General features: G+C 44.0%; 2 protein-coding genes across 3 annotated transcripts; one reads left to right on the top strand and one right to left on the bottom strand.

Annotated features, from left to right (window-relative positions):
* Window positions 1-691: 691 nt before the first annotated feature.
* gpr12 (G protein-coupled receptor 12) lies at window positions 692-7,015 on the top strand. Its single transcript, XM_085468403.1, has 2 exons — window positions 692-966; window positions 1,795-7,015. Exon 2 carries the CDS (start codon window positions 1,807-1,809, stop codon window positions 2,833-2,835), a length of 1,029 nt encoding a protein of 342 aa, XP_085324529.1. The 5' UTR covers window positions 692-966; window positions 1,795-1,806; the 3' UTR covers window positions 2,836-7,015.
* Window positions 7,016-7,034: 19 nt separating this feature from the next.
* On the bottom strand, window positions 7,035-21,201 carry wasf3b (WASP family member 3b). 2 transcript variants are annotated; one of them, XM_085468399.1, is made up of 10 exons: window positions 20,995-21,201; window positions 15,516-15,674; window positions 12,743-12,877; window positions 12,421-12,574; window positions 11,671-11,788; window positions 11,214-11,395; window positions 10,853-11,128; window positions 9,661-9,974; window positions 9,345-9,492; window positions 7,035-7,139 (listed from the first exon to the last, which is right to left on the bottom strand). In XM_085468399.1, exons 2-10 carry the CDS (start codon window positions 15,646-15,648, stop codon window positions 7,091-7,093), a joined length of 1,509 nt encoding a protein of 502 aa, XP_085324525.1. In that variant the 5' UTR covers window positions 15,649-15,674; window positions 20,995-21,201; the 3' UTR covers window positions 7,035-7,090. The 2 variants fall into 2 exon arrangements, with proteins under 2 accessions (XP_085324525.1, XP_085324526.1); XM_085468400.1 differs by lacking the exon at window positions 7,035-7,139 and having other exon boundaries at window positions 7,584-9,492; window positions 20,995-21,195.
* Window positions 21,202-22,824: the final 1,623 nt, after the last annotated feature.

Raw genomic sequence — 22,824 nt, 5'->3', positions numbered from 1 at the left:
CCCTTTTTCGAGTCCCACAGGTGCACACTGATGACTCATATGGGGGACTCAACATCGCCCCTTAGTGGTGTTACTTGGTATTCCAGCTTTCCCGCTACAACAGGAGCTATTTTTAATCCATTCAGGCCCAAAAAGACAGGTGCCTTTAAAGAAACGCGCACAGCCGTTGTTACCCCCTGCATGGTCAGTTAAGTGTAGTCAGGTGTATTCACCTCCCCACCCGATTCACTTCACACGAGGTGTCTCTGAGGCAGAGGTGCAAGGGGATGTGACAAAGAAGATGGAGGACAGCGGGAACGGGAGGAGGTTGGGTGACACACATCTGGGTAGCTGTTAATAGCACAGACGGGACCAGAATAGCAGGGCGTCGCGGGAGGAAACCGAGCCTCTGCATCCAGCACCTTCATGCGTGAAACGAGTCGGGTAGCAAAAAGGAGAAAAAAGCCGGGTAGGGGTCATAGAAACTAACAAAACCCTGCAGATCAGGTGATCAAACCTCATGAGATTAGGATCCAGTGTTGCACTATCATATGTGTGCTCTTTGCACGGAAATCGTGTCAGAAAAAGCGAACCGTGCCGTACTAGAGCGCAGACACCTGTACGCGCGCTTCACACCTGTCTTTGTCCTTGAGACGCCACGGACTAGACACATTTAGCTCTTTAACTGAGTTTACCCGGTCTCTGGCAATCTGGCCCATTTGGGACTCCTCCTCCTTCATCACCCCTCCACCCCCCTCGCACTCACACCTCCTCTTCATCTCTTCCGCCGCTGCTCCGCTCGCTGCTCCCTGCACAGCCGCAGTCCACAGCGATGCGCCGTTAACGGCTGAGCCGCTCCGCGCTCTTTTTCTGCTTCCATTTATTCCCCTCTCCCGAGCTGCGTCTCCGTCCACAGTGAGATACCGTGGAAATGTCAGGCTGTCGTTCTTCAATTTAGACCGGGAAGTCTCAGCTCACAGAGTCAAGGTAGGCTGGGTGTGGAGGCGCATTATTGAGCATCCTTGACATGCATGGAAAGATGCCGCCTGTGTGTGTGCGTGTGGTTTTTTCCTCCCCCTACAGCATCCTTTTGCTGACGTGGAGCAGCCAGTGTGTTTCTTATGCAAGGTGCACAGGATAAAACGGCACTTATGGTATGAGAGGAAGAAACAAGCAATTCCTGAAATAACGGGTGCGGTGTCTTCTGTTGTGGAGAGCGGGACTTGTCTGTGAATTAACTTACTGCTATCGCCTCTGGTAGTTTATCGATATTTGGCTGTCTTGGCCTGGGATTTTTTTCTGCAAAGCATGCTCTGCTTTATGTTATCCTCTTGGGATTTTTTTCTCTTGCCACATTAAAAAAATGTTATAATCTCCTTAGCAGTCACGGGTTAAATTCCCAAAGGAAAATACCAGTTAGCCGTATGGAGCAGCGTATTTCTTCAGCGCAGGCTTTTATTGTTTTAAAAGGATGAAAATGAAAAATACAGATTTTTCTTTTATTTAATTCAAGCAACACTGAGGTAATGTGAGGGTTTGCTAATTTGCTCCTAAAGTTCTGTGCACCACCTGCACTGTATATAACCTTGACTGTCTGTGGAATGAGTTACCCTGGGTCTTAACAGCATGGATTGAGATGTACGATGCAGACAGTACTGATGAAACAGCCCCTGTTTTTGTCTTCCCGTGTAAAAAGCCCAAAACATAGAAAAAGAGGCACTTGTGGCCGGTTTATATGATGCTTCTTGTGCTCTTTTTGGCCATCAAAGTATGCATAACATCAGAGTGACCTGTATTTGTTTTTGTCAATTTCAGACGGGGGGCACAATGAGTGAAGAGCCACCAGTCACCCCCAGCTGGCTGGCTCCTGATTCCACAGCTTGGGCCAGTGGAGGTGGTGGACCAATGGACAACAGCACCAGCCTGGGGACGCTTCCACCGGAAGACTCCCTGCGGCCCAGCCAGCTGCCGCTGCTGGTCAACCCCTGGGACATTGTGCTATGCTCATCTGGGACTCTGATAGCCTGCGAGAATGCTCTGGTGGTGCTTGTGATCTGGCAGAACCCGGCGCTCAGAGCTCCCATGTTCCTGCTGATTGGCAGCCTGGCATTGGCTGACCTGCTGGCCGGCCTGGGCCTCGTACTGCACTTCACCTGTGCCTACTTGCTTCGCTCTGATTCAGCCCAGTTGCTGACTGTGGGCTTGATAGTGGCCTCATTTTCTGCTTCTGTCTTTAGCTTGCTGGCTATCACTATTGACCGGTACCTATCATTGTATTACGCCCTCACCTACAACTCAGAGCGGACAGCGGCCTTCACCTACACCATGCTTGTGCTGCTGTGGGGCCTGTCCCTTTGTCTAGGCCTGCTGCCCGTCACAGGGGTCAACTGCCTAGCAGAGGCGGCTACATGCAGCGTGGTGCGGCCGCTGACAAAAAATAACATCGCCGTGCTGTCTGTCTCCTTCTTGCTGCTCTTCGGTCTCATGCTGCAACTCTACGTCCAGATCTGCAAGATCGTGATGCGCCACGCTCACCAAATCGCCCTGCAGCACCACTTCCTGGCTGCCACACCCCACTACGTCACAACCCGAAAGGGCGTGTCCACCCTAGCCATCATCCTGGGTACTTTTGCTGCCTGCTGGATGCCATTCACTGTTTACTCGCTCATCGCTGACTACACGTACCCGCCGCTCTATACCTACGCCACACTGGTGCCTGCCACCTACAATTCGGTCATAAACCCGGTCATCTATGCCTTCAGGAACCAGGAGATTCAGAAGGCGCTGTGGCTGGTGTGCTGTGGCTGTGTTCCCACCAGTGTGGCCCACCGTGCACGGACTCCGAGTGATGTCTGACCAAGCAGACCCAGGTGGGAAGAAAGAGAGGCAACCTGGGTCAGCTCTGCTCCTCACTGGATCTTACCAGTGCCAAAGAGAGAGCAGCAGCAGAGGAGGTCCGGGGCAGTAGTGGAGGGCTGTGGCTTGAGCTCTGGCCTGGAGATGTCATTGGCAGACGCAGATTGGTTAATCATCCACAGCCAAATGGATGCATGGATGGATGGCTAGATGGCATTTTTTTCTTTGATACACGTACCACAGGGCAAAGTATCTCACTGTCTTCCCCAATAAAGACCACTATCGGGACTTCCTCCCGTTCAACCCATGCCACACCCTTCCTCATGTCTGCAGAGAGCACTGAGTGCATCACATGTTAAAGGCAGCAGCTGTATATATAAGACATGCATACACTAAGCGGAACCGGACCACTTGAGGACATGTGCTTATTTTCCACCAACAGGGAGGAATTGTTAGTTTGCGCCTGCGTGTGTGTTTGTGTAAAAACCTCACGGCGCATTAGTTTGTGATGAGCGGAGAAGGAAGGAGAGAGGGAGCCGACCGCGGCTCAGTACGCAGGCATTTCCACAGCAAAGCCCGTCTGGAGCAGCAGCAACCCGGCAGCTCTGCTGCTGCACTCTGAACGTGCGTCGAAAGCTAAACAGCCGCGGAGAGCTATAAATAGACCCGGAGCTCTCTGATCTGCGCCCTGCGTTCTCAACGGAAAGAAATCAAGCCGCTCCCTCTTTCTTTTCTCCCCTCTCTCATGTTCTCATCCCTTTTTTCCACCCTTTCTGGAGGTATTTTAGTTCAGCTCGCATCTCTGAAGGCCAAGACAAAGCACTTGAGAGACTTTCCCCATTAGCCCCCTCTTTCATTTTTTTATTAGTATGGATGGAGGCATCAAACCATATAGAGGCCTGTTGGATTAAATAACATGACTACATACCTCTCCTCCTCCACCTCCTGAGGGGAGATTTACATTTCAAACATATAAAAGAAAAACAGCTGAGGAATAACATGGGTGGTGAAATTAACACAGCTGATCAAATAAATGGAACCAGAGTAGCAAAATTATACTGTTTATTTTATTTGATCATGTTTCCCTCCCGAAGAGCCTCAACCTCATTAATAGGTGTGCATGTAATGGCCCGGTTTAATTTGCATGCAGGTCCCTCACTGCTCTTCCCGAGTTCAGTGTGGTAGGTCACACAGGTCGCTGCAGGCAATGTGCCGTGGTTTCCTGATGTCGCCATGACCCAAATAATTGTGTTTATGTATAATATACCTCACATTGAAAGAGCTAAAATCATTGCACCAAGGTCACAGGAGAGGTTTTTGTTTCAGCATTTTGCTTCAGATGCTCTGATAATGATCATTCCACATCACTCCTCAGCTGCTCTGAGTTAGTTCTCCAGAATATTTTGGTTTAAAAACAGGTCTGCAACCTTCTCGAAATCGTCAAGTCCTTATTTCCTATTCAGCAATAACTAGCCTGTGATTGGTAGTTATTTTTTAGACGCGAAGCAATACTCAGACAGCAATAACATCCGCATCCCACCGCGACTTCTTCCTACAGAGTCAAGTACCATCTTGGCGATGTGTTGCAGAGAACAGGCTCAGCGAACTACGAGTGATGCTTCAGAGATACATCTTCAAATGGATGATAGACACATAATCACTCCCATGGCTGAGGGAAAAGAAAAAAAAGAGGATGAAACTACTCATTCATCACAGTGACACCACTGCCTCATTTCTCCACAACCCTACATCGGTCTTCAATCATTTATCACACCGGGGTGAAAATGTGAACTTTCTTTTCCTGTTGCCTCTGCCTTTTGTGAGCATACGAACTGTCCGTCCTGAGTTTTGTAATCTCAAATGTGTGATTTGGGACTGTTTTGCATGGTCTCTGGGTGTGTGCATGTGTGTGAGTGTGATCCATCAGCTCAGCAGACCAGAATCTGTCTCCTTGTGTGGGTCAGAGGGGGAATAATGTAGGTCTGAGACATATCAAGTCCTGTTGACCTCTGACCTTATAGGAATATGCTGTAAGTCTTCCTGTCAATTCTGAAATAAGTGGCCTCGTTATGTGTTTGTAGAGCTTCTTGGAAGGAGATGGGACTAGGAGGTGGGTGCAGTGGCTGGAGGGAGCTCCAGCACCTCAAGCCAAAGTGAAACGGACTCTAAATGAACTGGGATCCTAGTCCTGCTGGTGTCTTCTGTCTCCTCTATCAGTAATATTTTACTCTACGTTAAACAGTTTAGTCTGGTTGAGGCAGGTGTCCGTTAAGTGACCTCTGAATGATCCTATGAGCTAAAAAAGGCTACTTCCAAATAAAAAGATAATGTCTCTTCTTTCCTTTCTTGCTGCTTCCCCCAACTCTCAGAGAGCCTGATTTGTGGGGCTCCCAGTATTAATCTTTCTGGCCTCAGACCAGGTGGGATCAGTGAGGAAAGTTAAAGGACAGCATTTCCAAGCATTGGAGTGTAGCCCTTGTATGTGAACTTGTGCACAGTGTCAGACTGCACCCTGTAGTCATTTGATTAGCACCGACAGGTCAGACTGGCACACCACAAACCATCACAAACTCTTGTTACTTTACCTTTGAAGAAAAGTCTATTTTGTTATATTCATTGAGAAGTTCTATTTTTTTCCACTTCAGTCTGGCTTGACTTCTTTCGGATTCTGATGTTGTCTTGATATATTAACCGCGCTGTAAAGCCTTTTTCTGAATGTAGTATTTATCAACTTGTTTAACCGACTCTCTCGACTTGTGTGTTTCTGTAAATAAGGCATGCCGAAGAGGAGGGACTTTATACCCACCGTGCATGGTGCTACCAAAGCCAGTCAAACTACAGGATGAGTTAAGGTTGCACCATATTTTCAGTGACATTTCTCCACTTTGGCTGTTAACGTGGACTCTTTGTTCAGTTAAGACTTTACTTTCCTCGCTTCAATATGCACCAGTTTGTCAAGGCTGGTTACAGGATGATTAGGAAGGCTTGGGTAAGCGTATGGGAGATGTTTTGGTGGTACGTGACTTTCTCTCATTGGTGAATGTGAATCTCTTGTGTGCAGCCAACAGTATTGTTGAGATTTTCATTGTTGAACATGTGAAAAAGGGCTTTGTATCCAAGAAAGGCAAACGACTGTGATGTTGGATGTAATACTAACCTGTAGACGCACCTGTTAATGTACCCAAAGGTTTCACGGTGTCATAGTACTTAAGGTTGTGTACTAAACAGCGGTTATTTTTGGTGGGTAATGTTGCCAGTAATGGGCGCTTAGTTAAGCAGGAGAAGACCTAATTTAGAGCTAAATATCAAAACACTCAAGGGTAGGGATGGGCAATTAATGCTCCCAAGGGGAAACCTGAGAAACTGAGACTGTTGTGGAGGGCCCCACCCTGCTGCCAGGGTACACCCTGGACATGTCAACGTCAAAGGATAAATTGGAGATAATTTACCTGAATTTCAGAGTTTTCCGTCTATATATGAATCCCACTGCCCCACTACAAGCAGTTTGTTCTTGTTTCTGCGCCCCACCTCTCCTCTCTTTTTCAATTAATTCGTCGCTCATTTGTACATGGGGTTCTGCCTGGCTCGGGAGCCACCGCCAGTGCCCTTTGTGGCCTTCCCGGACCATATCCTCAATTCATGCTTACGCCATATACCGTTATCTACTAGAAATGCTGTCAAATCTAAATGAGGATATGGTCCAGCTTAGTGATATTATTTGAGTAGAATTCAGCAAATTGGTTCAAGCTTCAACAACAGTCCCAGTTACTCATGTGATCCCTTAGGAAAGGTAATTGCCCAGCCTTGCTCAAGGGTCCGCGAATGTGTGGGTATGTGTGTGTGCGTGTGTGTTTTAGGGTTGGGTTTGGAGATAGGGGCGACACCACGGAAACGGTAAGAGGATCTTGTGTAAACGTATGCGTAGTTCTCGATGTGAAATGCACTTTATTTTTGGGGGGATGAAAATGGCACAACAATTTAAGTATCTGCAAAATATAAACGATAATCAACATGCACTAACTTAACTGAGATATTGTAAAAAGAAAAAAAACACATTTGTGTGACCGTGCTGTCTATTTTTCCAAGGTGTTAGTTGTACTTTTTATTGCTTTGGTTAGTTCACTCAACTGAGAGATCTTGTTAATTTTGTATTAAAACCAAACATGTGCTGTGCATAAAACTCCTGCCTGGACTCCCTTTGTTCATCCTTGCCCCTCCCTTTTCGCACTCTTCTGTTTCCCTGGCAACTCCCTTCTTAGCTGTACTGTTCCCATGGAAACTGAAGGGCCAGGTATTTGTCGTTCCTATGACAACAGGGAAGAGACACAGAAACCCAGTAATTTTTGTTCATTCATCATTTTATTTTTCTCTGGGTCAAAGGTTACACAGCTGACACTAGCATATACATGCCCCCGCCCTCCCCAATCCCGATATCCCTCCCTCACAGCAGTGAGCGACAGCAGGCGGCTCAATAGCCTATCATACTCTTCATCAGTAAGTCTCTCATCCATTCTTCCATCCCCAAAGTATTTCAGATGCTCGTTCTGGTCATCTGTTCTGCAGCCAGCTCCTCCATAAATTCCAGTTATTGTCTACACATCAAAGTCTCGCTTGGTGATCTACATCATAAGTGTTTCAGTAAAAATAGTTTTTAAAAAAAAGGTACATTGGTTAGCTCAAGAGGAAAGTTTCTAATAATTCTAACACTCTCAAGCTTTAACTATACATAAAATAACAACCTGTTCTCATTCCCAGGACGTTAAACACTCCTTTTTTTTTTTTTTCTTGACCATCCCAGCTTTGCCGTAATGGACGTTAAACACTCCTGTTTGTCTGAGCCGCTGGGCCTCACAGGCACGCACAAAGTGGCATGTGTGTTGCGACGGAGGATCTATCTCATGGTGCTAATAAAAGACCACTTGGCAGCACATTTAAACACACGGCGTAATCAGCATTTTTCAAAATGCAGGATTCATGTTGAGAAGGCCTGTATCTCGACATAATCGAGTGCTTTTTAGCACCTCAATTGAAACGTGAAAGAATCACAGAACACAAAGCCACCCATCCATCTCCCTAATGAGGGTTTTAGAGACGACTGTTATAGGTGTGACCAGAGCTTAAAGCATAATTTATGGTCCTGCAAATGCGTCTGTCTGCATGTGTTTCTGTTTGAACACCGTACTAAAAAACGTGATCCTGTCCAATCCTCCGAAATCCCAAACTGCACGCTGCTGGACGCACGCGTAGGTCAAATGCTAATGACAAGGTTTGACGAGTGGGCTGGAATAGGGAGGTGAGTGACAGCGGAGTTCATTGGGAACAAGAAAAGCATGAAATTAACATTAAAGATCAAAACTTCAAGAGCACAAAACATACGCTGGAGCTCATTGTTTTTGACTATTGGTTCCTCTTTAGCTCTTTGTCTGTTAGAAGTTATATGTATGTGTGTGACCCACAAACCGGTTGTACCGCATATTTCTGTACACTGCCTCCATCTGACAACAAACACTCTCCGCAGGCAGTCCGGACTGCTTTCGCGCTGCCCCCGCTCAAGTATAAAACGCCTAAGCCTCCATTACACTCGTCTGCAGATACGGACACGACAGCAGGGTAAACATTCCTGTTATATTTCTTTGACATCTGCCGCCTAAGGCACAGACTTCAGCCCACGTGGTAATGACCCACATGCTTTTTCACACCTTGTCTAAAGTAACTTGCATGATTAAAAGTAGGTTAAATACCCTCAGCACCACCTCCACGGTGACAACCCCAACAGAGGTTAACAGCTGGGAGTCTCCATCGATCTTCTTTTAAAAGTGACAACTGACATCACTCAGACGCTAGCGGACTTGCAGAAAGTACAGCGCACATTTTAGTTAGGAGTGCGTGGGTGCCATGTACCGTGGCTGAGGCCTTACACCAGCGTCTTTTATCTATCTGTCTATCTTTTTGTCATCTATTCTATTAAGATTTAATAAATGCAAAAATGCTGCAAAATAGAGGACGGGTATCTCTTGGCCTGTGATATTGCCACAGATAGGATGCCAAAGGCCAATTTGTGTGCAACTGTGTGACACGGTGATATATGACAGGATGCTTGTATTTGACGCCCAGGGATGAGAATGTGTTCAAAATAAGCACCTTCACAGGGTTTCTATAGTGTAATAACAGGTAGAGAAACATCCACTGGGGTGTATTCACAATGCTTGTAATGTAGTCATCAGTTCTCAGTGTTAGTGTTTCACAGGGTGGTCAGCATTACATTATATTACTTGTCTCTTTACAGTGTTTATGCATCCCAAATACAACCCCAGATTTTCAGTCTTGGACCATTCAGCTTATATCAACCCACAGCATGTGACTGTGTGTAGGTGTAATGTGTGTGTTTCCAGCAACTAAGCCTGTGACGACCTGTGAACGTGGAAAAGTGGGCGTTTTTCAGGTGTGCGTGAGAGCAATCGACTGCGTGTCTTTTGGTGTGGTTGTTTACGTCTTCGTGTTAATCTGACCAATCATTCTCCTCCAACTCGGAGTCATCCTCCGAGTCGGAGTATTCCACAGCGATGCGTCGCGACAGGATGGTGGCCACGTCATTTCCAACCGGCTCTCTCTTTGCCTGCTGCTCCTGCTGCTCCTGTACTTTCTTCAGCTGTATGCCTGCAGAAAAATATGAAGTGTTTTTTAACTACACAATTATTACACAAGTTATAAGACAACGTGAAAACTCATAAAAGGCATCGTTAAAAATAAATACATTAAAATAAATGTAAACATGTCCAAAGAGGACAAATTTACATCAAAAGGACACACAGGCACAGTTCTTACCCATACGTATCGCAGCCAGCAGATCGCTGCGGGCGTCGTTGACCGCTGTGGTCTCAGCGGATGCGGCGGAGGACATCTTGTGCGTTGTGGAGTGGGAGGCACCAGCTGGAAGTGGAGGAGGTGGAGGACCAGGAGGAGGTGGAGCAGCCTGGGCTCCAGATACAGGTGGTGGAGGCGGAGCATAGCCGACAGCACCAGCCATTGGTCCGGGAGGCATCGGACCTCCAGGAGGTGAGGCAAAGGCCGTCTGAGCAGAAGGGATGACAGGAGCAGGAGGAGGGGGAGGAGGACCAGTGTTGGCATAGCCGTCCATACTGCGAGGAAGAACAAGAGAGTGAATAGAGTTAACAATAATTTTGTTTTCTGACACTTCTGTGACTTTTCCTTACATTTCCCTCCTTAAAAGTAAAGATGAGCATGATAACGTTGATGTAAATCAAATGTATTCAGCTCCGTATCAGTTCATATCTTCTGGTGGGAAGCCCACAGTTTGAAGACCAAAAAATACTAACTCACTAGGTGGCAGCATTAGCTCAAACTTTACAAGAGTAGACTCAAGTAAGAGATTTGTGCTGGCTTTTTTTAAGTATTTGATACAGCCTAAAATATAAAAAGAAATTATAAGAAGAAAGTTTTACTTTATAAAATAAAATAGGGTCAAAGTCTTCTGAAGCAGCAAAATCACTTTCACTGGCGACCTGTGCAGGAACCTGAACCTGCCTAATGACTGCTGGGATAGCTTCCAGCTCCTCTGGGACCCGAAGCTAAATAAGGAGCTGAGTTGTGCTGGGATTTGATATTTATGTCTCATGTTTCTGATTTGTTTTCTCATATTTAAAGACTGCACCTGCCCATGGGCCCTGAATGTTTTTGTTTGTTCAAAGTCTAAGTGTATCAGCATGTTTAAATTTACATTTTTTTAAATGTAAAATAATGTAAAAGCATTAGCATTGGGCAGAAATGTGAAGAAAATACTGAACTATTAGTGATACAGTGGATAATTAAATACAGCTTATGGCAAAAGAAACTGTCTGGCCTACTGTATAGCGTCAGTAGTGATTGGGATGAGGTTCCTGCATATGCACTGTGCATAAAGTTTAAACATATGTATGCAGAATATTTTGTGAAGCTTTTTTGCTTTGCTTATTGCTGGAAAAAGCGAGAGAACTAATAAGCAGACGAATCCATTTACCTGTAGTCCACTGGTGGGAGAGACATAGAGCCACCGTTCATAACCTCAGTGGGTGGAGGAGGCAGTGGAACGTGGTGGTGGTGAGAGCGGCCCAGTGTGCCACCCTGATAGGCCATCATGGTCCTGCCTCTGTTGTCGTGTTCCCCTCCTCCGCGTGGTGCGTGTCCGGCAGTCATCTGGGCAACTAGGGCGCTGGGTGGAGGGCCGGAGTAGGTGTGGGCGTGACCAGCATGGTTCATACTGTTGGGGTAGTGGTGCTGATCCAGCCCGTGTCCCCTGATGAGGAAAATATAAATGCAGCCTCATGCGTAAGAATAAAATGTGATGAAAACTAAGAGCACACTGGTGTTTGCTCATCTACCTGTTCTCTGGTGACATCGAGCCCTCAGAGGAAGCGCCTCTGTCCCGGTGTATGGTGTGTCGATGGTCTGGCCGCAGCTCCTTATCCAAAGCCATCATATTCCACTCCTGCCGACGGTTCCTCGCTTTGCGGACCTTCTTGACCTCCCTCTGTAGTGTCCCATCCACACAGCGCCTCTGCTCCTGGAAGAAAGTAAGCCAATAGGTTTTAGGTGATATTAGGTTAAAATAAGCAGCACTCTTTATTAAGAGTTGTTTAAGATATGAAAAATGTACATTTCTCTATCCATCAGAATCAGTTGGACTAAAAATACAATTTTATGTTGTATGTTTGGTTATCTGCCCAAGAGCACCTCAAAATGTAAAATTGCAAGCACCTGTGTTTGACACCCAAATAAATGCTTAATATTAGACCTGTCCTTGCACACTGTATAATATCCTCTAAGTCAATATGGTACCTTCTGCTTCCTTTTCTCTTTCCTCTTGTCCTCCGTGTCCTGCAGCATCTTTTCTTTCCACAGGTCAAAGAAGTAGGAGGGGTCTGTGTAGAACTTAAGTGCCTCCTTGTGGTCATCCCTACAGAGACGAACCCCGAGAAAGTTATGACGATAAACAACCGCCTCCTTATGCAAAGCCACGTTAAGTAGAATCAGTAAGTGTATTGATCCTTAAGATACAAAGAGATGATGGACACAGTGACAGCATCATTTGCTGGAAATGAGACACGCAAATACAACAAATTCTGAGGCTAATGGAAGAAAAGGAGTGAAACTACTAATAGAGCTCCAGCTTTTTTATCACAAAGAGAACATAACAGGAAACGACAGGATAAGGCAGAGCGATGCCGAGAGAATGGAAAAAAGTGAGCAAAGTGTGTCATGTAGTCAGGATTAGGAGTTGGGATTCCCACTGGAGCAAGACATGCTAAATATGTAATGCACACAAGTACTAAAAAGCACACTGCATAAAGGCAGTGACCAAACATGGTACGAAATAGTACCAATTCTGGTTTTTCACTCTTCATGTAGAAGCAAGAAAAAGCCAATGAAAACCTCCTGAAAATGTTTTAAGATTTAAGCCCTTTTTAAAACCACTGAATTAAAATCTTCGTTGGACTGACACTAACCAAAGTAAGAAAAATAAGAGTCATTTATTATCGCTTAAGCCCATCAAGCTGTTTGGGTGTGTTGTGCCTCAGCAACACCAACCTGTAAGGTGTTAGTATGTTGAGAGGTGGAGGCTTGTCGCTCAGGTTGTACATCTCTTTGACCGGAGTGGGAACGCTGCTCTTGGACACCACCTGCTGGTCCTGAGTGGTGGAGCTCTTGAAGGCCTTCCTCATGTTGATATCTTGCAAGGAAACTAAGAACACAAAAAGAGGAAAAGAGGACAAATGATTCATCATTGGAAGGACAAAAATAGTTTACAAAAGCCATTCAGTACGCAGAACATGAGATCAGCAGGACTTCACCAATGAACGATAGCTTAGTGTGCATCCCCCCCACACCAGACTTCAACCCTGTGACTCACCTTCCTCCACAGTGGAGTCCAGCTGTGTGACCTTGACAGCCAGCCGATCAATGCGATCCTGGAGAGAATTGGCACGCAGGTAGAAGGTGTTGGCCTCATTAAACAGCTCGCCAAATATGTCCTCCGCATGTTTGCCTGGGAAAAAAAAACAGAAGGAGAAAGAGAAATATGAGAGAGAGACTTTTAATCGTTACCTGGAGCCAAGAGAAACCCCTCAGAGACCAAAGTCCAATCAATACACCGGTAATGTGACACAACGTGAAACAGGAGTCTGCAGGAAATGGTGTCTCATACAACTCCATATAGCAACAATCCTCATGAATAATTGATTGTTAGCTGAAAACACACAATCCAAACCATAATATGAATTCGTCTGTGTGGATACAGACGCTACAGTGACTAAAGCAGCTAACCAGGATAGTAAATAACACATTCTCTCCTGCCTCAACAACTGCTGTTACGTAATAAATAAGCCTCATTGTCAATGTTTTAAGTAAAAGTTGAGTACTGATAATGCTCCATCTAAATATAAAGCAGTTTGCTTGTCGTCACCCATTTGATTTTAACAGGTCACTGCTGCAGATGAATATCCAGGCTCTCGCTGTACACATAACCCTCCTCTTTATTTCCATGCAGCACACTCCCTGGCTCAAAAATGGGGCAAACAAGGAAGTTCCAAAAACTGCAGTACCTTAAATGACCAACTCAGGCTGACTCAAAAATCCCCATGGACTCCCATGACTCTTAAAAAAACTTTTGGTCTCTATAGCAAATTTGCGGCATTTGTTTTTTTGGATCAAGTTTGATTTTTCAGATTTTCACATATGTATAAACAAAACTGACCGATCAGACCAATCCGGTGTGCTCATAGCTAAAACCACACCAAGGTACTGGATGTACAATGATATGACCAGCAAAATGAATAGTAGGATAATACGGTTTTGGCACCAACATGCAGCTAGACGTCGCTTGAGGTTAATCAGCACTCTGAAATTATTTCTCCGCCTTCTTAGATGTGGTCCCAACTCTGCCAACAAGAACTCAAACTGTGCCAGCGACATCCTGAAATATGTACAAAAGCGGCAGTGATACAGCTTCATCTCCTGGATCAAACCATAAAAGTGCCCCTACTGAGCCTTCTCCTGAGAAGTGGATGAACTCAAAATCTTAATATCTTCCTTTTCTTGTTTAGAAACATCAGGAACTGCTCATCATCTCTTAATGCCGACTTTAATTTTTTGACAGTGTGTTTTTGAGGATGGATTTTGAGCAAAAATGACCAACCATCAGCTTTTCAGCTATGAGCACCACCTTCCATCAAGGATGTGCAGAGGAACAGGCCCAGAAAACAGAGGTCATTTCTCGGGTTCCCTGCTTTGTTTTCACTCCCTGACTTTATTCAGGGAGTTTAATCTAGTTCACTTAGCAACAATAATAAAAAAGCCTGCATCACCTATAATTGATCAATTTCTGAGTTTCTTTTAAAGGCACTTGTTCTGGTTGTGTTGTTCAACTTGAGCCCCACCCATGAGTTTCCAGGGTCGCTCTCAAGGTCTTACCCCAGAGCAGATACTTCCTCCTGCCACATATATGGCCCTGAAGAAGTCTGACAGGGGAGGTTCTCACTGTGGGAATGCACATAAAGGTACGGGACACACCCACAAACCGCCTGATGGAAAACTGCCTAATCTTAGCACAGAACTAATGGCTGCAAAAGGCCCTTCACTACAAGACTGTGGATCTGGGCAGTAGTGAAACAGAAACATATTACAGCACAAAACAAAACAGAGCACCTCCGGTACAATTCCAATAAAAATATTTAAACATAAACACTTTGTAACATACAATGTGTGGTATGACAAACACATACTGAGGGCTATTTCTGTCCTTCCCGCTGACAGGATGGGCTGTAAGAAAAACATTTAAAGGAAGGAAGAATCGCAGATCTGGCATGTAGAGCCCCGGTCAACTCTGACCCCTTCAGGGGATTCCTATGGACACTTATACACATGTGCTCACAAACACACACGCAGTGTCTGCAGATATCCCCCCACCAGGCCTGTTAGAGCATTTATATTTAACCCGCACAGCTGCTGTTGAAATACCCACTCCCTGTGCAGGAACTTGACACAATAAGAGACAGAGAATGGATTTGAGGTCAAAGAGATGAGGTGTTAACGTCAGAAAGGACAGTTTAAATTTATGCTGCTGAGTTTCAAAACAAACCTTAAACACAATTGCCATGAAAGCAGAAGGCAACTGTGGATAACGGGGGCAAATGGGAAAATAGCTGCCCTTTGTGCTGTTATAATGTAATGCAATAGAAAGCCAGCATATAATCGATATGAAACACTTCTATACACACACACACACACACACTTACAGTCACATGTCCACAGCTATAGATAAGTTCATTTTTTGCGTGCCTGTCTAAAAGGATTACATTTCGGCCCTCCGTGTTCCAATGTGAGGCTGCTGCAAGGCCGTTGTGAGCCCAGTGACCTCAGGCTCTATAACCATGACAACGGCCAAATCAATCACAGCTTCGGGATTAACGATGAAAGCATGTGATCTTGGCCCGTATACAAAGAGGCTACACACAGTGTGTACCATCGTCACGCTGAAATTAACGGGGTTACAGCCTGAGGATGCTTTTCATGTTCCCAAAAAAAATACTTGTATGCTTTTTTCTACTAGACCCTTTTAGCAGCCTTTTGTTTACCAGGACGGGCGTGCTAGTGTTGGTGAATGTGTCTGTGAATGTGTGTCTTACTCAGGCTGCTGAGCTGACGGATGATGGCGGAAAGCGTGTTGTTCATCACACAGTCCAGCTCGCTGCCGATGCCCTCGGGGAGTGCCCCTCGGCAGAGGTGGCGCGGCTCGATGTTTCTCTTCACCAGCGGCATGGTGAGGCTTCACGCCGGCACGCAGACTGCAAGAGAAACAGAACGGCTTTAGACACAAACGCAGGTGAAGTGTCCCAAGTGAGGACATCAAATAAAATGCTGATCACTTTATTGATTACTACTTTGGTCTAAAAATATCAGAAGTTAGAATAGAGCCATAAGCCTGCAACGAACCTTAAATTCAGGGTATAATTTTTACGCATGCGTGGCAGTAAGAGATTGTATTTTGTTGTAAACTGTCCCTGTTTTTCCTATTCTTGCTCTAAAAACGCAGCATTTTGAGATCAAAAACAAACAAAGTGTGGGTGGGCTGTTGACCACAGAGCGATGACCAAGAGTGTGCCAAAGCCAGGAGACTTCTGTCGACCAGCACGGAGATTAAAGCATTAGGGATAGGAAGATACGACCTGCCAGCTAATCCCAGCGCCAGCTTGTCACCGGCCCAGCTGGAAATCTGACACAACCAGAGATTCGTGGATGTGGTCAAGACCAAAAACAACAAATCCTAACACAAAACCTGCAGCAAACAAACACACCCGCATATCTTTCTCCAGATACACTGCTTTCTCATTTTGCTTACACCCACCGCTACTCTGAACTTTAATTGAACCCTGATTGCCTCTGATCAGACACTCCGAGCCCTCTGTAGTTCAAAAGAGGAGAAATCCCAGAGCAGCCATCTTATCGTTGTCTCCTCCTGCTTCCTGTTTTTGAGGTCTGAGCCTGGCTCCTGTTTCCTGGTCCTCCTCCCTGTGTCACATCTCTCCATCCTGTCCAAACACTTGGCTAGAACAATGTAGCTATGGGAAGAAGCTTCAAGGAGGACAAACAGGGGAGACGGATGGAAACGTGCACAAACACTTGTTTCCAATGAAATATTTTTGTTTCAGATTTGCAAAAAAAAAAAAAAAGGAAACAAATTATTAATTTTGATTCCAGAGTTTTTACTTTGCAGATATGCCAAAAAAAGCAGGTTGAAAAGACACAGGAGGCCAGTCAGAAGACTAATAATAGCAAAAGATAAAGGGAACCCCACTAAAATTTAATAAAGACAGCATACTGGAAAGTAGATTTTCAAAAACTCATTAAACCATTAAAACTATAAAACATAGACATCCTATTCTTTGTCAATACTTATGTCACTGCTTTGCTTGCACTCCTCATACCTTTAATACAATAAATTGCCAAAAATACGAGCAGGAGTGCTATCAGTGTCCCAGCAGGAGACTACTGTAATTGCAGATTGTGTAATTACAGCTGTTCACAAAGACAAGGACCACTTGTGTTCATCAAGGCCAATTCCCATCAGCAGACCGCTCATTTGCCCCTGTTTTTTTAGCCAGCGACCCCCTGCAAACCCCTGACAGCCTCGCGCCAACAAGAGAAAACAAAAGGGTAAAATTACACCATCATGTGTTCCCACAAAAGGACCCTGAATAGTCAGCAAGGGCTGGTTTGGCACAGAAAGGCCCAGCTTAGGTTTAGCTTTGTGCATAAACATTTTGGAAAAGCGGCGCTGTCTGCTGCTTAAAAATGAGGTGATGCAAATTAGAAGATTGCATGTTTTTGCTTTTACTGTCTGACCGGCATGACAATCACACTGATGAAGCGAAATAATGAGGGACCGGGAGGGAGGAGGGTGGAGGGGACAGGAGGAGGGATGAGGCCTTGTGCTGCTTGTGGGAAATGGGGGGGGCAGAAGCAAAAGCATGAGAGAGACATGAGAGAGACACCGAGCGGGACAAGAGTGTGACCGAAAAGATCGAGTGAATGAGACTAAGTGTAAAAGAGAGAGATGTGACACAGCAGAGGCAGACAAAAAGTGTGTGTGTGTGTTTATGTGTTTGTGTTTTTGAGGGAGAAAGAGTGTATCGAGTAGGGGGAGGGGAAGGAACAGGGACCTCGGGGAAGCTGTTGAAAGGTTCCCGGGACAATAGAGCTCCGTTCACAGGGCAACAGCACTAGCTCTCCCATGCATCCTCCCCCTTCCACCTCCTCCTCCTCTTCAACGTTCTTTAAGGGCCCCTGTGCTCATGTGATGAAAGAGTAGCAAGCGAGCGCTCCTCCTTCATCTTCCTCTCACTCAGGGAGGAAGATAGGAGTGAGAAATGGAGAGTAAAGCCTGCTCACAGCTGCAGAGAAGAACACATCTCACTCCCACATCCAGTGTCTGCATCTTCTTAAATTATTACAAAACCCCATGCACAGTAAGTCAGTCACACAAATGGGTACAAACGCACCAGGTAGGCTCTCAAATGTCCCATTAGCTGCATGTAAACAGTCCCATCAGCTGTAAAAATGCCTCTGATCCCTTGATCCGGCACACTTTCCTCCTGCGACATACCCACAACTGTACACACAGAGCTTCCAGAGGACTTTACTACAGACGTGCGAACTCCATTAAGAGCTGAAAGGGAGAGTCATTACCAATTTATGAACCGAGTAGCTTCTTGTGTTGGAGGCTGTTCTGAATAATGCAACTTGGATTACGTCAGGTCACACTGCCCTAAATATGAATAAATATATATATAAAAATATATATATATTCCTGTTTTAGTATTTCTCAGAGGCACTCATGGTGAAACATTGGTGGTGCCGTGCCTTGGATACAGTGAATCCTACTGGGTGAATAAAAGGCCAGAACATAAGGCTTTCTTTCATTTTTCATTCATTTACTGTTTAATATAATCTGATGACATCACACAGAGTTGTCTAAATTAATTTTGACATGTTACTGAAATATTAAAAGTTTTCCCAGCATATGAAACATGCTGGCACCCATCAAAGAAAAACCATCAGTACTGTGATTAAAAAATATATTTTGAAGCAGTATTATTTTATTTAAAGTGGGATTTCATTTACTCACATATGAAATACATTTCTCCTGTAATTAAATGACCAGACATAACAGGAAAACACAGATCCATGGCAAGAGAATCAACCCTCAGAGGCCCATTTAACCCTTGAGAGTGTTTGTTTTGTACATATTTTTTTTACTTAATAATTCACATGTGATTCTCAATACTTCAGCTTAACCACCCACGGGATCATTCTTACTTACTTCTTACTTCTTCTTACTTCTTACTTGAACGCAAGTCAGTATAAGCCAAAGGGATAATAACCCAATGAGCAAAGAGGCTAACTTATTTGTCAATTAAACAATTTAGATTTTATCAGGAATATACGGAAATCTGTGAGGACTACTTCATTATGCAAGATTTAATGGCTTTTATTGGCTGTGGGTTAGCACTTTATATTAACTAGAGATGGACCGATCCGATATTACGTATCGGTATCGGTCCGATACTGACCTAAATTACTGGATCGGATATCGGAGAAAAATAAAAAATGTAATCCGATCCATTAAATATCACGAAAGCACCTCACAAAACTTGCAACACGCCGTAACTCACCTCAGAACGTATGCATCACGTGATAGAGCAGCTGTGGCATGCAGGACCTGTCAGTGGTCTGGATAGCATGTGGAGCTTCGCTAGCAACCTGGCATTTCATCTCCGACAAAGTTATCCCCGAGAGAAGTAAAGCAAGTGTGTAAGTCCATCTCTGAATGTTTGTAAAGCATTCCCACGTTAAGCTTAACAAGCGACTGCCTCTCGCTCTCCGGCTGCTACTTCAATCGTGAAACTGCTTAAATCAGCTGATCGGCTTTTCTGTCGCGAGTCTGTCTCTCGTTTGTTTTTGGTCCACTTTGCGCCAGAAAGAGGAAACCAGCGGCTGAACAACAGCAGCACGTTTAAGCTTGATAAGCTGTTGTTAGAATTTATTTAATATTACTTTCTACACCAGGATCTTTTTCTACGTAGCTGACGGCTGGTAACTGTGCAGGGGCGGATCTAGCAAAGTTTAGCCAGGGGGGCCGATAGGGCATTAACAGGGAAAAGGGGGCACAAAGACATACTTTTCTTTCTTATTCTCATTTAAAATGTCTAGCTTTTAATAAATAATTATCTGACACCCAAAGTTTTAATTTGATGTAAAATGAATAGAAGTCAATTACTGTACATAGTGACTATTAAGTCTAATATATATACCCTAGTAAGCTATAGTACTTTTTACTTTGGGAAGGTACCATCTGTGCAGTCTGCAATTTTGTTGAAGAAAGATGTTGAATCTATTTAATATTTCTTGAAAAATAATTGATTTCTGTGCATTTTTTTTCACACTGCATCAAATTAAGGTTGATTACGTCGATTAAGCATCATGAGGTGGAGCATGAGGGGTGGTTCTCTATTTTTTATTTATTTAATTTTGTTGTTGCTGGGAGTTGGAACCCTATTAGTTAGGTTGCTTAATATTTACGCTAAGTACTCTTTAAAATACCAGAATAGGGAGGATGGTGTAGGTCTAAGTTTATTAGATTGATCAGTATTGCTGAACTATGAAATATTTTTTTTGTATACAGGTATAACAGAATAGCTTTAGTGTAGTTGTTGTTTTAAACTTGAGTATGAACTTGCAGACTTGCAAAATGCAGCAAGATATTTTAAAAAACAGTTTTGTTGATTAAAAAACACTATATCGGATTCATATCGGTATCGGCAGATATCCAAATTTATGATATCGGTATCGGACATAAAAAAGTGGTATCGTGCCATCTCTAATATTAACTAAGCATTTCTCACTTTGATTTCAGAGTGTTTTATAGATCGGGTCACAGAAAACCAAACTGTCATCATGTCATTCATTATTTCATCTCTAACACTTTATTTGGATTACAGATTGAAATAATCACGTGGATGTCACGCTGGACTGGATTAAATGCGCTATTTTGATGATTTATGGATTAAAATCCACCCACACAAACACACACACACACACACACTCCTTTTCTCCACAGACGGATAAGCGCACATTCACACACGCTCACACGCGCGCAGGCGTAAACTGATGGCAACCGCGATCAATCAGTGTTCCGCACCATCGCTTCCCGTTACCGATGGGCTGACCCACATCTGTTCATCTACCTCCGTCCCTGTGAGTTTTTGCACCGGTTCTAATATGAAATTTAAATAGCTGTTTTTTTGTCCAGGCGCTTAATACACTGAACAAAACGCCGGTGTACCGCCAGCATCAGTCATATGCTTAAAAAAAACATTAAAGTTACCCTGTAATTGTTTTATAATATTCAGTGTTTGAGGCTTTAAGTCCGTTTATTATCCTCAAATCGGGGTCCGCTCCAACTGACCACTTAGCTAGCTCATGTCCAGTGGTCGACTTCTTAGTTTGGACTAATGAGACAAAAATAAGCAGAAATACCCGCACAGATTTCACCATTATGATAAAGGGTGTTATTATTCGCTGTAAAAAGTATCATAAGGCCCTCACCAGCACTTGAAATATTAGAAGAAATCAGCCCGTCCGCATGTCCCGTTAGATACTCCTATTAGCTCTGCCATCCTGTGTCCCCCAGCCCGTCTGGCCACTCCGGGGAAAATCCTTTGAGGACGGGGGCACGCCCACGGACCATATTCACCAATCAGATGTCCAAGAATAAGATTTAGCGTTTGATAGACGTTAAAGCCAACCAATGGCTTCTTTGATATATAATGAGTGACAGGGAGACTCCCCGCTAGATAGCCGTGTTGAGCTGGAAGAGGGCGGGGCTAAGGTTGGGCGTTGCTAAACAGCTTAACGAGCATTTTTTCCTCCCTTTCACCTATCCGGGTCTGATACTTGTCAAAATTAGAGGTGCTGTAATTTATCTTCGACTCTCTCGGTGATGTGTAGACATGTAAATAACCTAAAATAACACCTAAAAACTAAAAAACTTTTTAAAAAATGTATTTAAAAAAACAACAACGAGATAAAGCATCCTTTTCGGGGTTAGTGAGATTCTCAGATTGATGCTGAGGATGGAGAGTATTGTATAACAGAACAAAATAGCTAGGCCAGCATCCTGCAGGAAGCGGTTCAGTGAGGACTGGCTATACTTAGATCAGTGGTTCAGTCTCTCAGGTATGTTTGTGGAGAAAAACAGCCATCAAAGCAAAAGAAAAACAAGGATGCAGAGAACTGTCTCTTTTCTGTAGACAGGATTTGGTAAACTAAAAAGGGGAGTTTCAGTATATAAACTGCACTTCTATTCCTGGATAAAGCCTAAATTTATTAAGCAGCTGCTACTTTGTAATAAACACATAATTTAGACAAATATGTGACCAAATATGGGAATTTATGCTAGTTCATATGGACCTCTGAGGCAAAAGAACTCTTATTTAATTTGAATGTTTAGTAACTGTGTGAGGCTATCATATCAACATGGACCACACAAGAATTAAGATAGTTCTAAAGGTAAAAGTGAGTCCAACTCAGACAGACCTTAGTCACATGGCAAAGTGTAATTAATGAAATGTCCTAAGAGTGTATATTATCATTTAAATCAAGGGTGCAAAACATTAGGCCCGGGGCCAAGGGATTGTGGTCTGTAGAAGACTACACTCCAACCCACTTGATGTGATTTTACAAGTGTTAGAGCTTTCCCTACTGATTAAGACCACCGCCCATGGCCATCCATACCACACCAAAGTACGAGGGCACTTTCTGTGAATGAATGAAAACTCTATACTCTAAAATGATAATTACAGGAGCAACGATCTACTAGAACATTTTCTTGAACATTACATGTTTATCATGTTTCATTGGTGTCACACCCACTTCACATCAAAGCATCAAACAATTTAACATGAATTTAGCTGCACATCTGTGATTTAAATATCTGAATTTTTGGGGCCACAAAATTGCAGTTGGTTGACTTTTAATGGGTCCTATTTTCTTTTTATACATTTTGTACATTAATTTAAAAATTTAATAATCTGAGAATTTAACAATGAAAACAGTGGTTAGTTGACGGCCTTTTTAAACATGATTCAGCTAGATCTCTACTATAATAACCCATTATTGAGCAAGATTTCATATAGGCCTTATTAAATAAATAAAATTCAGGACTGATTTGATTTTCTCTCACTGTGGTAATGTCAAGTGCACATATTAACATCTGGGTGGTTAAGTTTTTTTTTTCTGTCCGTTTTCAAACAGCAGTACTTTGTGAATGCCTCGTGCTACCACGATGCATCAAATATCATCAGCAAAACTCGTCTTCTCTTCTTTCCCAAACTGAATTTTGTGAAGCTCACATTAGGGGCAGATGTCAGGTGTTCC

The sequence above is a fragment of the Copadichromis virginalis genome, linkage group LG9 (assembly GCF_057382275.1).
Source record: "Copadichromis virginalis isolate Kocher_CV1m ecotype Utaka linkage group LG9, C_Virginalis_male_GT1.1, whole genome shotgun sequence".
NCBI classification, from domain to species: Eukaryota; Metazoa; Chordata; class Actinopteri; order Cichliformes; family Cichlidae; genus Copadichromis; species Copadichromis virginalis.
The sequence above is the reverse complement of the archived record's forward strand: the minus strand, read 5'-3'. Positions and strand labels throughout refer to the sequence as shown.